The 17891-nt window shown below is 32.8% G+C and overlaps 1 protein-coding gene across 14 annotated transcripts in view; it reads left to right on the forward strand.

Moving 5' to 3' along the window:
• EXOC6 (exocyst complex component 6) overlaps positions 1-17891 on the forward strand; it is a 93092-nt gene that overhangs the window by 26147 nt on the left and 49054 nt on the right. For all 14 annotated transcript variants that reach the window (XR_010832694.1, XR_010832695.1, XM_013188987.3 and 11 more), the window contains 10 exons: positions 3176-3380; positions 4689-4844; positions 5856-5924; positions 9724-9807; positions 9901-9947; positions 10323-10443; positions 12420-12491; positions 13165-13262; positions 14362-14467; positions 16829-16938. Coding sequence is in view for 12 of the 14 variants with exons in the window: in XM_013188987.3 (XP_013044441.1) it covers positions 3176-3380; positions 4689-4844; positions 5856-5924; positions 9724-9807; positions 9901-9947; positions 10323-10443; positions 12420-12491; positions 13165-13262; positions 14362-14467; positions 16829-16938 (1068 nt within the window). In the remaining 2 variants the exon portion in view is untranslated. The remainder of the gene's footprint in view (positions 1-3175; positions 3381-4688; positions 4845-5855; positions 5925-9723; positions 9808-9900; positions 9948-10322; positions 10444-12419; positions 12492-13164; positions 13263-14361; positions 14468-16828; positions 16939-17891) is intronic.

Below are 17891 nucleotides of genomic sequence, written 5' to 3' on the forward strand. Positions count from 1 at the left end.
TAATCAACTCCCTTACATTTATTTTGTTTTGATAGAGAACAAAAAATTTTGAGTGTTTAATCAATGGAAATGTAATAAGAGGGATATATAGTATTTGTTTCCAAATGAAGCACACAATTCAGATAACGTTTTTTTCTTAGTAAATTCTTTCTGTTTCTTAATAAAGTTAAAATGAGAATTTCAAGATTATCTCTTTTTTTTTTTTCCAATGGGGAGTTTTAGTTACATAACTGTACATTTCTGTACACAAATACTTGCGTGCAAATGCTTTCTACTCAATAAAATACACAGCCTTTGAATTCATCTTGCTCCCATCCTGTGTCAGTTCTTGACTGCTCTATTTTAACTTGGAGCTTTTTTAGTAAGTTACAGTAATTCTCATATCTGCCTCCAAATGACACTCCACTGTTAAAAAATCTTCTGGTTTTATTTGTTTGTTTTCTAGTCCCACTTTTTGCCGATTTTAGAAGTTTCAATTTTTATAGTGGAGGTGTTATTAAAGGTCTGATCAATCCATTTTACAGTGTTGTGGCAGTAATGACAAGATGGATAAGTTCAGTACAGTCTTATTGAATGACCTCCATTGGTGTTTCAAATTTCTGTCTTCAGTTTCAAAACTTACAAGATTTGTTTTGGAAAACATATTCTTACAATATTAGCTCAGAAGAATAGATAGGTGACTGCTACATTTATATGACAAAAATAACACTGAAAATGCTTCTTTAACTCATTTATATTTAAATGGGCAATCTTCAGCATTGAGTTAAATCTATGGAATGTTTTTAAAGGAAAATATACAAATACATCATTCCATGAAATGATATGCAAAACTTTTTAGTTTAAATCCTGGCCTGCAAGTGACCTTCAAATTAATAAGACTTCAGTGCTTTATCTGAACAGATGCTAAAAGGGCAAGGTCTTGAGCTCCATATATATATAATTAGTAAGCGACTCTAGAATGGATTTAAAATGGATTATGTTAATTCTGATCTTGGAAACAGCAGTCAAAAACCTTCCAGATGAACTAACAGTGTTCTGATAAGCTGATCTGTATAATTTAAATACAAACCTTTTATACGATTTTGATGCTATTATGGTTTTATTCCCCAGAAATCTCACCATGTGGCCCCTCTTGGTCATTTGCTATTTAAAAAAAAAAAAAAACCCACACACATAATACCCCCAGACCCATTCTTATCTGTAACATTCCTGTTGCCTTATGTATATTTTATATAAACCAAGCATATAATAAACAAAAGCACCTAATTTACACTTGAAACCTCTTTATTTGCAGTCTCCTGAAAGCAGTTGTGTTCTAGAATAAAAGAGAAGGTTTTTCCCATCCTCTGCTTATGCTGAATTGTTAGCTTAGCTTAGAAATGCATTGATTGAGAAAATTAAAAACAAAAATGTGTTTATTTCAGAATGAACCATTAAGTTACAACTAAACTATTAACAACTTACTATTGCTTGTCTGCGGAAGGGAAGGCATCAGTTTGAATTTTATTTCAGTTTGAACATGAAGACCTATTCTATCTATAAAGTAATATCCAGAAGAACCACAAGTGAAAAAGTACACGTTTCTAGTTTTTCTTGAACATTTTCAATGGACATTGCAGATATTCTTCTTTTTCCCTTTCAAAATGATTCAGTTATTTTACGTTGCTGATTGTGTAGGACTTCAAAAAGAAAAAGGAACCAAGGTTGTAAAACAAAAAGCTAAAAATGGGCTAAGGATATTGCTTTGCATTTTTGGAAAGGTTTGGAACTAAATAGCAAGTTAACTGAGTTTGATCTCAGTTTTTCTCCTTTTCCCATTCAATACCAAGCTAGAAGGCATTGGTTCACTTTAATCCGTTATAATAGGCCAAAATAAATGCATTTTTATAAAAGCCTCCTGGATTGAGTGGCTGGTAAGAATGCTGTGCAAAGGAAAATTCACATCTACAGATAATTGCTGTCCTATTACATATTAAACTGTATGTACTAAAAGTAATAATCTTGTGCAATATTCATATAAAATGTTTTGTAATAATTTACTGGGAGTTCAGATCCTGTTGTCAGTACAGCATTTTCAATATCATTTATTTTATATGATGGATACAAGTTATTTTTATTTTTCCTGAAATTTTAAGTATTAAAAATATTTTCATTTTTCCTGAAATGCTCCATAATTTCATTTAAATAACTTTATTATGAAAAAGATTAATGAAAAAGTACTTTATTGTGATATTTTGTGTGTAGACAACCAATTTCAGTATAGCTTGTTTCATTCCTTCCCCTACAGTTACCTATCTTTATAATTGAGAAGAAATCTTGAAGAAGACTTGAGAAGAAATATTTCTTGGTGTTTTCCTTTTTTCCCCTTTTCAGGCCATGTCTTCTGTATTTCTGCCTACAAATAGTCTGTAGGCTAACAGAACACTGAAGAACACTGCAAATTATACAATCTTTGCTGTTTTTTGTTTGGAAAACCTTCTGACCTTAAAGCTTATTCAAAGCAGTCATTTTGTTGGTGGGGTATGCTGTACTTTGTTAGAACAGTAAATTAGATGCATGACTTACAGCAAAATATGTAAGACTGCTGGAAAAAATGTTGCTCAAGATAAGTTTATGCATGTCTTTTCTAGCTACAGATGGTGGAAGGAGAGTGGGTATGGATGTGTGTGTGTTCACATACACCTAAAGAAATCACATACATGCAGGCACACTTTTCCAAGATTGTTTTCGTTGTTTGGTACATATACTGCAGTGTTGAATGATTGGCAATTTGTGTTTCAAAACCAAAAATTAATTTAAACAACAACAAAAAAATCAATCTAGAAGGAGAGAGAGTTGTTAAAACTTTAATGCCTCTGTTCCACAAGCTTCTACATGTGGTATTAGGAATATATTGATCAGAAGAGCTACATAGAAGTCTACTTAAAATCTTGACTTGACTGAGTTGCTCTGACAGTTGACTGTTTTTGTTTGTTTGTTTGTTTGTTTTTTTCCAAATGAAAGCTGTGTATGGATGACCTTTTTTTTCACATTACTCATTTTTCTAAGAACACAGTAATTTAATTAAATGCTTATTGATTGCATGTATGATATTGATATGCTATATCTAATAAACAATGTGTTTTATTAAAATTTGATAAGAAAGCTATATAATTTGCTTTTAATCTCTTTGTAGGTACTACTCTGCTTTAAAGACGATGGAACAGCTAGAAAATCTGTATCTTCCTAGAGTTAGCCAATACCGTTTTTGCCAGATAATGATGGAAAATCTTCCAAAGCTACGTGAAGAAATAAAAGAAATTTCTATGTCAGATCTCAAGGATTTCTTAGAGAGTATTCGAAAGCATTCTGACAGAATTGGGGAAACTGCAATGAAGCAGGTAAGTCTACCTAACAGGATGACTTGGAAACTGACCTAAAGCTGCAAAACAAATGCTAACATCTCATGTAGTTTCTTCCTCTGGATGTGAAGTTGACAATTCCAGTAGTCTCTGTCTAATACAGGAGGCAGCAGCATTATCCCTCGGTAGCATTCAGTTTTTCCTTTCAGATTTGTATCTGTGTTCTAGACAAGAAGTATTTTCCTCCCTGGGAATGGAAGGGAAAGTTCTGTGTATCTTAAGTTGCAATAAATAAATAAATAAATAATAAAATTGTGAAATGCTTTGAGTAGTCAGCTACTAGGTAGTCTGTAACTCAGCTACTGCACCAAAACAGAGCAGCACATCTGGCCAGCCTGCAAGGATGAATAAGACTAAACGATGCGTTGAGATTACTGCCCAGTTCTTTCTGAAGTGCTACTAATACAGGGTATATTATTGGCATATTACCATTCAGAGGCATGCTAAGAGGGAAGAGAACTGAGGAGAACTGAGCCAGGATGGGATTTGGACGGATGGAGCCATTGCCTATTCTATCACAAAATACTCTGCCACTTCAAAGCACTGATGCAGGGCAAGTTCTGGGCAAGCAGTTAATGCTTTTAAAAATTATTTGGAGAGCAAGTGAAGTTTTAACTTGACTTCTTGTTGAGCAGAGTTCATGTTGGGTTGCCATTTTGTCATCTAAGATTTTTAGAATTTTGTTTTGTCTTTCAGAAACAAAATTCTTGTAAAATGCAGTGTTTATTAGTATAAATGAAACTTAACTGTGTCTCTCAACAAGTGTTCTTTGGATACTGCATATTGTATTGTCCCGTGCCATACCTGAGGAAAAGAGCATCTCTCCACACTTAAACACAAGATTATACAGTGCTACCTTGGTGCATTTCTTTCAACAATATGGACAAAATAGTGCGTTTGACTTCTGCAGCTGTTTGCTAGGGCTTAACTGAAAACAGCAAACAAATAGCTGGAAAGTTATAACTGTACTTCATTTAAATGTTGATTCTGTGCTTGCAGTTTGATTGGGAAAGTTGGGTAGATGACTTTGTAAATTTTTTTTCTACTACATTCTGGGGATTTGGGAAAAAAACATGCAAAAAATAGCTGTTTTGATGAATTCAGAACTAGAATTCATCACCTGAAACTGATTAAGGACAAAATCAGCAGTACAGGTTGAGAGCACACATCCTGCAGTTACCCTGATTTGTATTCAATATCACCACCTGTTTTTCATGGCATAGCATATACTCATCAATGATGGAATTTGCATTACAACCCTCTCAATTGGTACTACTTTTAAAACAGGCACAACAGCAGAAAACCTTTAGTACCACTCTTCCGAAGCAGAATAACGTAAACTACGGTCGGAATATGCATTTAGGTAGAAGCAGAATTTTGGAATCCAAGAACGAAATTACATTGAAGCGAACATTTGAAGAAGATGATGAACATGAAGAAGAGGTGATGTTTTACTAAATCAGTACATCTTATTTAAAGTGGATTTTGTAGTTTTATTGAACAAAGCTTGGAGTATGCTGTCTATAGATGGAACAATGTTAGAAGGGACAAGAGAACACTTTCAAGGGACACCGGACGGGATCAGCATTTTAGGGGGAAAACAAAGTGCAAAATATTAATTGTATGAATGATAGCTTCAGTATCATGTTTGGGGAGATTCAATTGAATAGAAATTTTAATTATTCAGGAATTAAATTGCAAGTTATATTATATAGTATCTGCCCACTGCAAATGTTATTGGACCCACTGGAATATTCCTCTGTTGCTAAAGCCAGCATTTCTTTGTTGAGGACTTCAGCTTGTGTTAGAAGCCTTTCAGCTTTTGAACACTTAGTATCCATACATTGAATAAAATGGTAAATATTCAGACCTTTAAATCTAAGGTCTAAATGGTGGAAAACCCTGTGAAAAGAATGTTTTCATAACTCAGATAAAATCTAATACTGTAAGACAAAGAGAGAAGGAAGTCAAGCAGTTAATTTACTCTTCCGTGTTAGAACGGTCTCTTTTTGGGTTCTGAATTCCTGGCAAAAAGACTGATGCAGTTGCTCTTCAAGTCATTAATGCAAACTAATTCTACCACTTTGTGTCAAAACAGCAGTTTTATAGCCATAAAACCTGTCAACATGGTTAATTTTGCTGGACCCAATTTGGTCTGGCTTTTGTCAACCCCAATGTATTTCCATATTCACCCGAAACTTACATTTATCAGTCTGTTAACTTCTCACCCTACTAAATGATTAGTTCTTCCTTAAATATTTCCAAATATTTAAGAAGCCAAATCAAGCAGTTTTAAAGATGAGGGCACTAAGACTGAATTTGAAAGTTAGGGACATTTCCTTTCCAGTAAGATGTCTTACCAAGTACGTAGTAAGTGGGCAAGTTCTGTTGGTGTTGTGTCACATTTTGCAGATCATATGCTTTTTAAGATTTATAACTTTTTCCTTTCCTCAGGTTTTAACTGCTCAAGATCTTGTAGACTTTTCTCCAGTCTACAGGTGTTTGCACATTTACTCTGTTTTGGTATGTATTAAGGTGACTTTAAAAGATCTTTTACTTTTTTTTTCAAGTTGAACGTTCTTTTTTATTATTATTTTTTGCAAGCAAGCAAGCATATTTCTTCTAGTAGTTGTAGTTCTGGATGAACCAGGTGAAATGTATATACCATGGACACAGGGCATGACTGCGTATTTTATATGCATTATAAAGGGCACACAGCAAGACTTACTAATTATGTAAGTGGTTTGAAGAATATATTAAAATGTATGTTTCAATATTGATATCACCATTTTCGCAGTTCCCCCTAGTGTTCTATGTTACCTGAATGACTAGGGGGAGATGATCAATATTGCAAAACATACGAATATTCGTTCTAATTCTTGTGTAGATCAGAATAGCAGAGAAAAATAGCAAGCAAAACCTGGAGATTATGACAGACTGTACTCAAGCAGATTAGATTAGATTCAATGGCAGAGACACTATAGCCCCATTTTAGCTTCTGTGGAAGAAGAGTGCACAAGCTAACAAGGATGAAAACTTTTTTGGGGGGAAACTCAGTAGCAAATGATTTATTATTTTCTCACCTTTCCTATGTCTCAGTTACTTTTGAATTCAGATTACATACAGAAAAAAATGTTAAGGGCGTATAGATGAAATACTTTTGAGTATTGGTAATCGTACAATTTCAGTTGGACCTGGCTTTGACCATTCAGGCTAGGTTAGATTCTTCCTGTGGAACACTTGCAGCTGTGTAATGTGAAAGCTTGTATCTTGAAATAATTTTTAGTGTTATTTCACTGTTAATTTTTCTTAAAGAAGGAATCCAAACAAAAGTATCCGTAATTACATCAGTAATTATTCATATCAGTGAAAAGGAACAGAAAGACAGGCTGCCAGAACTGTTATAAAAGAGTAAACCCTTTCTTTCTACAGAGGAAATAAGTATGAAGTAACATGAGTAACATAAAGTAGACCAGCTGACAACTTCTGCATATTCTTCCTTTAGTGTAATAAAGGAACAGGAAATAAAATTGATAGATGACATTTAAAAGTAATATATGATTATGGTCTTCACTGTGTCAAGGATCCTGATGTTGGGTCCTTGATCCAAGAATATGCTCTTTGGGTTTGCACAGAAAGAACGTTTGCCAGCTTACAAATTTACTGGAGGCAGAAAACAACTTGGGAGTGCTCTCTGATGTTAAAAGCCCTTAGCCCCTTAGAAAAAAGGCTTGTTGATGTCTTCAGAATAGGGCTTCTGTCTTTCCTGCCAACATCATCTAATTAATAAGCCGTGGTAACAATATCAAGAGATGTGCGTTAACCACTTCTTGGATTCCTTCTCTTTTACCTCCTATTGTAAAAATTTTTTTTTTGGAGTTTACAAAACTTTATGATGACAGCAAAGGAGAGGAGTTTATACAAAATTCATTACGCTAGTATATCAAAGACTTATCTCACAGCAAACATCACCTTCTTAGTGAATTCTCTCTCTCCTACAAAGCTGTAGAAAATATTCTCTTTTAACATAGAACAAAAGTTTTCTACTCTTTTTTATATCTCAAAATGAGTACATACAATCTTGTGATTGCAAGATACATACACACCAAAAATGATCGTGTATGTATTGACAACTAAGCTTTCTTTAGACTGCTTAACTTCTATACAGTAGAATGATGAGTTTATTTAAAAAAAAAAAAAAAAAGTGAATCTCTTATATAGAAAAAAAAATCCATAGTTAAATAAGACTGACTAAAATATTTACTAGCTGTTCAGATGGGAAGAAACTTTTATTTCACGGCAGCTTATATTGTACTTACTAATTTTGAGTTTCTTGCAACTTCCTGTGATGTGTCTGAGAAGCATAAAGCGAGAGACAGTTTATATGGCCCATTATGACTGTATATTTCTGCATTTTAAATGTGAGAGACATCCCGCATAATTTCAGTGTTATATTTGTCACTCTCATTATTATGTATTAGTGAAGTTAGCCTCTTTTTTTTACCCCTTTTTCTCCATTACTCCTTTTGGTGGTGGAAGGAGTCATATTTTTGATAGGGTAGTCTTTACACTGAGACTGTATATTTAAGCAATATACAATTATATATAACAATGTCATTACGTGAGATGCTGTACATTTAATTTTTACTGAAAACACCCTTTTGTATGCAATATTACCTTTTAACTAAATGCTATGTTAGTATAAAATAAATGTTACTATAGTGCGAATCATTTGATATATGAGCAGTATTCTTACAATTTATAACCTAGCATTAACTGATTTGTTATTTCTGTTGATATAAATGCATAAACTTTTGGAAGCTGGGCAAAAGAAATACATTATTTAGGTATATTTTATCTTGGCTTTCCTTTGCTTATTTAGTGCATGAATCACCAGAATAGCTGCTGTACTCTACTGATTGCTTTAGAGCATATGTTTAAAATAGTTGTTATGCCTGAATTGCTGATCTTGATTGCATAAGATAGCATAGTGTATAATTATTCATGAGATATTTTACATCTCAGTATTTGGTGTGGATTTGAGAAGAGCACCTAGTCTTTTTCACTTGAGAAGCTTCTGTCAGGACTGAGTAGAGATTTGGCATTAGGAGTAGAATTAAATAATGGCTTTGTCCATCTGAAAACTGTGTTGAATATTTGGGCTGGAAATGACTGTTTAGCATGTCTGATACGTATGTGTTAGTATGAATTACAGCAGACTGTAAACTTCTCCTATAGTAGAAAGTGTCCTGTAAAATATACATCTAATTTACAGTGGGTTTATTTTTAAACAAAATTTCTTTTTTTACTTTTATATTTTGCTAGGTTTGCATTATTTCTAAATATGACAAAATACTCATTATGAACTTAAAATATTAAAATTAAATTTTCTTTGTTACATCTTATAAAAGAGTTAGGTAAGTAATGCTGTAGCATTACAGTAGCATGCAGTCTCTGTAATATTTTGATTCAATTTTTTTTTTATTTTTTGAAGATTTTTTGGAAGTCCAAGTAATGGAATTCTAAATAGCACAGGCGTAATAATAGACTCATGATGTAAAAAACAACCTTAAAAATGCTAAGCTGCGTTATTCTGCTTGCATACAAATTACATTGCATTCAGTAGGTAGATAAGTGAATGTAGCACTGATTTCAAATGGACAGATGGTTTCTACTGAATGGTCATCTTAATGAGATGGCTTGGATGTCACTTGAATTCCTCACAATGTAATCATTAGGCACAGAGGGTGTTGTATTTTGAGGACTGTGACAGGAGAAAAATCCACATCCATTCTCAGTATATTTAGCAATTCCAAAGAGAATAAGCAAATACTCAATAACTCTGTTGTGCTCTGTCAAAGCGCTTGCATTCAGATGTATCATATAAACACAGAAACAGCATTGTAACTTAACTTTGCAATGCAGTCAGTTTCTTGAATAACCTAAAGAACCATTTTAAGAGGCTTAGAGTTTCAGTTGTAGAACAATGGGTAATATGCCTTATCTGTAAGCATTAATATAGTCGGAAGGCTATAGTTTAAAACATAAATATTGCTTAAAATGTCTAATACTGTATGATGAAATACAATAGATATAAGCATTTTTTTTCTTTATGGTACATTGCGTAGACTGCGCTTTTTTTTAAGTAATCTGTATATTTCATGCATGCAAAACTTCATTGATGTCAGCTGGAAGTCTCTATGTGGAACAAATGCAAAATATGTGGCTTAGTTTAAGACAGAGAATTCTACCATTATTTTTAAAAAGTGTCTTGTAATACTGAAAAAATGTTCTTGTTTTAACTATTTTTGTCCTCTTTTAGGGTGACGGAGAAATATTTGAAAATTACTACAGAAAGCAAAGAAGGAAACAAGCAAGATTAGTTCTGCAGCCGCAATCAAGCATGGTAACCAATACTTTACTTTTTGCATTGAATTACGTTGTACCTAATAATTAATGGTATTTTTATTCTTAATCTTCTTTTCTTTTTCACTGCAAGCATGAAACGGTAGAAGGCTATAGAAGATACTTCAGCCAGATTGTAGGGTAAGTTTTCTAAATGGAGATTTATTTCAGATGTACTATACTCATTCTTAATTTACCCTTTTTTCTCCCATTGTCCAAAAACTTCTGCAAGGTTCAGTTTCTGCACAAATCATGTGGGTGTTGGTAGCTGAATCTGAGCAATGAAAAGCATTCATATCCTACCAGTATGGTGCCCCACAAGGACCCTTCAGCACCCTGGGCTCCAGGGGGCACAAAACAAGCTTTTCACAGTTTAACTTTGTGCTGGGCAAAGCAGAACACCAAACCTACCAAAGTGTTACTTCTCCAGTGGGAAAGGGTTTGACTATACTTGTGTGCGAAAGAGTTTGCTCTAATGTTAAAAGACAACTTAATTTAAGTATTGCTTTATTTTAGTTTCTTTGTAGTAGAAGACCACATATTACACGTAACCCAAGGACTGGTAACTAGAACATACACTGATGAACTCTGGAACATGGCCCTTTCAAAGATCATTGCTGTTCTTAGAACGCATTCAGTAAGTGAAAAGATTTATCAGTATTTCAGTTTAAAATCTTTTACCCAAGAGTTCTGTGTGTATAAAACTGAGATAATAAGAAAGTGAAAAATTACACCTCTCTCATGTTTTCTTTTCCTTGTGATTAAAAATTGCTCAGATATGGGAGGGAGCCTGCCAAGCTTTTGTTTTTTCCCAACAGTATCAGGCTGTGATCCACAGCCATGGGCTATTTGCATAATCCTTCACTGATTTACAACTCACTGGGTCTTCCAAACGTTCTCTTAGTCCAGCAGCTTAGAATATGCAGAGTTAATCTGCTGTTATTATTGCAATCCTTCCTCATTAGTCTCGACTGACCTCTTCATTAGATCAGATTGAATAGTTCAGCACTGAAAGCACCACCAGGAAATAGTTCCTAATTATCATTCCAAATGCTGTGTTTCCAAAATAAACTCCACCAGCAAAACCCTTGGAGCTATCTCTTCAGTGCTATACTAGTAATATGTTTATGTTGAAGTAAAGGTATTGGAAAAATCTTCAGGATGTTAGAATGTAATTCCGTATCAGCTGAGTATTTCAGTATATTCATAGGGTACCTCCTGAAGTTACATTTCTGTTCCATTTCAAATGATACTGTGTGCTATTATTCCTCAGTGAAAATCAGTGGAATACCATTGTTCACTGAGACTGACTGATAGCGAATTGCTTGAGTTTACCAGTAAGGGCTGGTTTGACGTAATATTTGCAAACAGAAAAAGTAGAAAAGTTTTATCTTTATCTTTTTTAATGTTTGCCAGTAGTGGTTTCTTAATAGAATGTTATTTTTAGTACAATTGGACTTTAATTTGAGGAATATTTTACTATCCATATATACTTAGAAAAACTGGGGAAAAATTCAGATTGCAGCTATAGTTTTATCACAGGAACTTTACTGATCAGTGTTATATGAGATGGTCTAATGACTTTTTAATTCATTTCAGAGGATTGGGATAAATTAAGAGATATTCATGTATTTTTTTAAGCTAAATACTTTGCAGGTTAGTTGACTGCATACAGATTTATAGACCTATTTAAGAGTACAGTACTTTAAGAAATAAAGTAATGTAATCTCTAATTTAAAGAACTCTTCCATGTAATGTCATTGATGTAGTTGATCGTTATTTCTTCTTAAAATGCATAACTCCTATCAAAACCAATTCTATGACAGTCTCTTTCTAACATCATCCTAGTACAGAATAATGTTTAGATAAATATGTATTGTCTTATGAGGTGTTGCAAACCAAACCCTTACTTTATTTAAGTAGACTCAGAACAAAAATTAAAGAAAGCTGAAACAGTCAAATATAGTCTCTAACCAATTTTACACTACCATGATGCTTTAAATTATATAAATATAAGTATTTTTGTACTTTATCCACTATTGAAAATAATGAAGTTAAGGTAAAAATCAAGTTTCAGTCATTTAGTCTACTAAAGAATTTAATGTCTGACCTTTTTTCATCAAGTCTGTAATTTGAGTAAATACTGAGAATGTATTTTTATAGGGTTTTGACCTTACATCTGGGAAACTGTCTGAGGTGGTACAGTGTTAGCACTGGTTAGACCCAGGCTTAGTGTTCAAAAGAAATTCCTGTGGAAATCTCTGATGTTAATTTAGCAAAGCATTTTGATGTATGCTTATATTCCATTAAAACAAATGTAATTTGCTGATTTTGAATCTCAGTTCAACACTAATTTTTATTGCATCTCATATTTTAGTTTACTTTTTCTGAGCTTTGTACTACTGATATATACTTTCACATAAGAAATTGAGCAAAGGCTTTTATATAACTACACTAGGTAAAGATAAGTGAGTGTAAGTTGTTTTTCACCAAGACAGTCAGTTAGGTAAATGGGTAAGGCTGGAGAATTTAACCTTCTGTGCTAATGTTCTTTGAAAACATATGTCCATTATTTAAAACCATTTTAACAAAACCAGAATTTCTCACTTTCAGTCATATTGCAGTGATCCTGATCTTGTTCTGGAACTAAAGAATCTCATTGTAGTATTTGCTGATACTTTGCAGGTAGGTATTATATTAGTAATTTAACTGAAATTCACAGAGTAAAACTATTCCTTTAGATGAGTAAATACAGTGCTTTGGATCTCTCAGTCATATATATGAATCAAGTACAAAATAACACAATATTTAAATAATTAATTATAATTTTATATTTCTTGCCCTTGTTCCACCTCTTCAGAATTACTAACTTAGTGTATGCATTCTGGGTTATCCAGCTAGCATCTAGTTATTCATATGTATGCAAAATCATTGTTAGCTTTGTAATTTTTGTACGTTTTTGTCTTTTGACAATGTTTTACTTCTGATCTTAAGCAAGAATTAGCATTCCAGCTACTGTTAACTGTGTAACTAGAAGTCCAGATAAATATCATTAAAAAGTATTCTTGCAGTGTTTAACAGACTGATGAAGAAGATAGATTTTTGCATAAATAGCAACTTAAATATTACAGAAAAATGGGACAAATTTCTGCTTGAAAACTGAAAGCATGGCATAAAATATTTACTAAAAATTTAATATGTAATCTTCTAATTGTAATGGTGTATTTACAGTAGTATAATTTGTTTTATAGAAGGGATAAGATTGAATAATCAGTCCCATCTCAGAATTTTGAAGTGATATAAGAATGAATGTATTATTTCTTGAATCATCCATCCTTTTCATTTTTTTTTACCTCAGGGCTACGGTTTTCCTGTGAATCGACTCTTTGATCTTTTATTTGAGATAAGAGACCAGTACAATGAAACACTTCTTAAAAAGTGGTCTGGATTGTTCAGGTTAGTATTTCAAAATAATTAATTGTGCTTTTCGTATTGCATCTATTGTTTTTGTCTTGAAGTTTTCTTGATAGAGTTTTAATTCTGGAAGAATCGATTAAGTCTATATGAACTAATTAAGTCTATATGTAGCTAATCTTTAGGGAGGAACCATTGAGGACTGTTTTTATGGTTAATGGGGAGAAGGAACCCTCCTTATTTGGGACTTTATTGGAGAGTCACCAAAGAGGACACCTGTTTTTCTTCATTAGGAACCTAATCACCCTAGCTAGGCAATCGCTATAGGTCATTAGGTTCCTAATTTAGGTTATCTTAATGTTTAAATTTAGCTGATATGTGTATCTCCCTGACAAGAGTCCTGACACTGCCAGTACATTATCACATTCTTTTAATGCATGTGGGTTTCCACCTCTTCCTTGGAGTTGCTTGGTTGACCAAATTGTAAGCCTGGGAATAGAGTAGCCTGGAACTGTACTCAAAAGCCTGTTTGCAGATAGGGTATGATGTCTAAATATACAGATGTTGTTTACCATAAAAGTTGTTATATCATATTGCAGAAAACCTTAAAATGAACTTGACCACTTAAGATTCTCAAGCTCTCTAGACACCTAATATAGTCAATGGACTAATAGAGAAGTCCAGAGGATACTTCAGTAAAGCTGTGTCCATTTGTGTAAAGTTCTCTGAATCATCCCCGTTGACTCTGTGTAGTGGTGGTACTGAAGTGAGATGTTCTGGATATCTCCTTTAGTGTAGGCTAACTGTAGGCTACCATAATTAACAAACATCTCACTATGGTTTTCCTTGAAGCTGACTAGTTGATCTAAAATTCCTTTATTGTATAATTTTTTTGAGACACACATAGTAAAATGTTTTCAGCTATTTTTGCTCTGTGATAATACATGGTCTAAAGAGTTAGCATATAAAAGATACTTTCAAATTACTCTAAAAATAGTTTGGATTTCTGATATTAGAATGATCCCAATTCATAACATTTTGTGGTAGTAAAATTTATATCCATTTACATATTTTAACTCTGGAAAGTACTATAAATAAATTAATCCCATTTTTTTTTTCACTTTACCAACAAATTCACCAGGGATATTTTTGAAGCAGACAACTACAGCCCTATTCCTGTAGCAAATGAAGAGGAATACAAAATAGTTATAAGCAAATTTCCTTTTCAAGATCCAGAACTTGATAAGGTAACGAAAATTTTATGTTATTAAAGTTTGCCAAAATTCAATTAGGGACTCATAGGACAGTAATGATATTTATAATTAAAAAATAATTAAAATTTGAAAAGCTAGGTAGATTAAGAGGCTAAATCACCTTCTCTGAATGTAATTATATAGTAATAAATAAATATGAAAATTAAAGCTTAGTAATTTGTTCTGATGCTTGAATGAATAATGAAACCCATTGTTTTGTAAACAAATTAATAATATGGTTTAATTAATACAATCTGTCTTTAATTAGTTAACTTAAATTTTGTTGCAAGACATTGGGTTTTGTAGCCCAACAGTATATTACATATTGTAACATTGCGAAAGTACAAGTAATGATAAACAAGGATCTATTAGAGACAGCAACTTCTTTATTTCACTTTGTAAATTAATTATTTGTGTTTGGGCATGTGGGACAAAGCAGACACAAAGGGACTGTAAATAATTCTGCTCTACTGGCATCCCACTATTCTTTCATAGCATCAGCCATTCTTTCACTAAAATATGCTTTCACAGAAAGATGGCTAGTAAGTTCTGCTTTCTAAATATGGTTTTGGTTGTACTTATCAAGTAGTATTAGACACATGGTGGAGTCTGCAGAGGGTAACTAAATCTAAGGACCACATGACAATTGGAGTAACTGGTGTAGAGGGAAACTGGTTTATCCAAGATCCCTCACTACAGATATCTGCAAAAGTAAAAAGAGATTAATTCTGTGATTCAGCAGTTCATAGAGAAGAATAGACACCCCAGAGGACTAATTCCATTTTGATGCATCTGTGATGCCTATTACGGATTAAAATGAATTTCACCTCTGAAAACGTGTATTTCTCTACAATTAGTATAAAGAGAGATGAAACATCTAATATTGCATTATAGATTAGGATAAATCAAATTCACAGTTTTACAAGTAAGTTTATCCTAGGAGTTGCTTGCAGCACATTAGGCAGAACTGAAACCAGAACATGAGTAAATATTTAATATACCAAATCCAATCTGACTAGACAAAACATTCTTTTCTGGACTCCACTGTTCAGAAATCTAAAGATGGAATGTGCCAAACTCTCATGGTTTGGTTATATAATCTAATGTCTGCACTTTACTCCCCGTCCATATTCAGAAATTAAACAACTGGCTTTTCTTTCTTTTTCTTTTTTATTTTCTTGCTGGTTACTATAAGAATCTGTTGACAGAAAGAATGTTGTGTCCTTCTGTATTGACCAGACACTGTACAGGATTGCACAACAAATTGCTTCTCCAATTGTTGAGTGTAAGAAGGTTGATACTCAAGTGCTGCTGTTAGAACATTGTGAAGATCTTTATAGTTGAATACAATTGCTCTTGTTTTATCATAAAAATTCATTGCTTGAATCAGATGAACATATATTTGAAGTAAATTTTATCATTAAAAATGTTTTCTATCACTCTTGAATGACACAAATGCATGGCACTTATACCACATACGTGTTACATCAAATAATCTTAAATAAGGAGCTCTGGTTAGAGGGGTGGAAAGGTAATCTGTTTTGGGTTTTAATATAAAACCTTTGAGCTGCTGTTGATTTATGCTCTTATTTAGAGAAATAGAATTCTGCTGGGAAGATACAGGTTGTTAATTATTTTTCTCTTGGATTAGGATCTTTCTGTAATAAACAGGAAATTGTTTTGCAGATTTCAAAAAATTATATATTCAATGAGGAAATAACTGGTTTGTGTGTTTAAATATAGTAGAACTTTTTTTTTCCATCCAAATACAATATCAACTTTAAAAATGAAGTGAGAAGTGTAATTTTGTTATTGCAGATGACTAGTATTTCCCATGTGTTCATCTAAATTAATGAAAAGAATCCAAACTATGTTAAAATTTTGTGAATCATCTAGAGGTAAATATGCAATAGTAAATATATGTCTAAACATTCTCATGATGCTTTGAATATCTCAGACACATTGGACAACTTCTGATTTTTTTTATTTCCCTTGTCAAACAATAAGCATTTTTTGAGCCTCTCTTCACACTTAATTCTATATCTTGTCTATTCAAACTGTTTTCTAATGTGTTTGTAAATTGCTTTCTACAGAGGGATCTTAAACTACCTACTGTCTCTAAACTTTATTGTAATTAAAATAAGTGATAATGTTATATTTTGCTTCTAAGCTATTTAAAAAATTCAGAAGTTAGCTCAACACATACCACTGTTTATATTTGATGAAAAACATAAAAGCATAAGAGATTAAAACATTGGTAGTGTTAAGTGGTTTTCCAGTTGTTGTGTTTAATGCCAATCTCTTCTTAGAATCAGAATTTGAAGTATAAGATAGCATTGTCTTTTATTTTTACAGCAATCCTTTCCAAAGAAGCTCCCAATGTCTCAGTCAGTGCCTCAGATTTATATCCAGGTTAAGGAATTTATTTATGCAAGCCTTAAATTTTCAGAGTCACTTCACCGCAGGTAAGCTTTAAGTCTGACGAATGTGAATGGGTATAAAGTAACCTATAACTTCCAGGTGAACTAACAATATATATTAAATTGAAAATACATTTTCCTGGGTACTTTCTTGTTGTGCTTGTTTAATAATTTACATATTTAAGTTTTTATATTTAATCTGTGATTTCCAGTGCTATAACATATTTGATATGTGTACATGTGTGTGTATGTATGCTGTGTGTGTAGGTGAAGGTAGCTTGGCATGGTGAATACTCTAAAGCAGTGCTGTGGCTTTTTAAACAGTATTGGCTAATTCAAATAATCTGAAGCTTTTTTGTTTAACAAACCCTGTAAGATTTAAAAAATATGCTTTTATACTGATCATTTCAGAAATAATTGTGTAGAACCCCTGATTACTTCAATCTAGCTTTCCCTCTTTAGTGCTTTGAGTTTTCTTAGTGATGATTTCTCTTGCAATAAACTGCTGTCTGCATGCTAATTCCGTCTTCTTTCCCACCTTTTTCTGAAGGAAAACATCATAATTCTCCCGTCTTGTTTACTCTTGTGCACCTCAGAAGCTCAGTTTTAATTACATAAAATAACATTGTAGATCTGAAATCTGGGTGGTATTTGTGGCTGCTCACCCACTTCTGCACTGTTAAAGATGTAAATGACTCGCTTTCACACATTCTTAATTGATACAGTTTATAATTTACGCGTACTAATTGGCACATGTTGACCTCTGTGGTAACTCATTAAAAAACACAAATTACTCCGTCCTAACTGCTGTGTCAATAAACATGTCCAAAATCTAAAAATAACAAGTTTTGCTTCAACATTGAAATTTAGTTAATGGATAATTTGGTAAGTGAAAGAGGTGTTTTGTGTGTTAGAACACAGACGATTTGAAGCAACCAGATAATCAATGCATATAGTTAATTCTGAACATGAAAAGTTCTCTTTGCAAGGAAGAAAAT

Source organism: Anser cygnoides, chromosome 7 (assembly GCF_040182565.1).
Source record: "Anser cygnoides isolate HZ-2024a breed goose chromosome 7, Taihu_goose_T2T_genome, whole genome shotgun sequence".
NCBI lineage: Eukaryota > Metazoa > Chordata > Aves > Anseriformes > Anatidae > Anser > Anser cygnoides.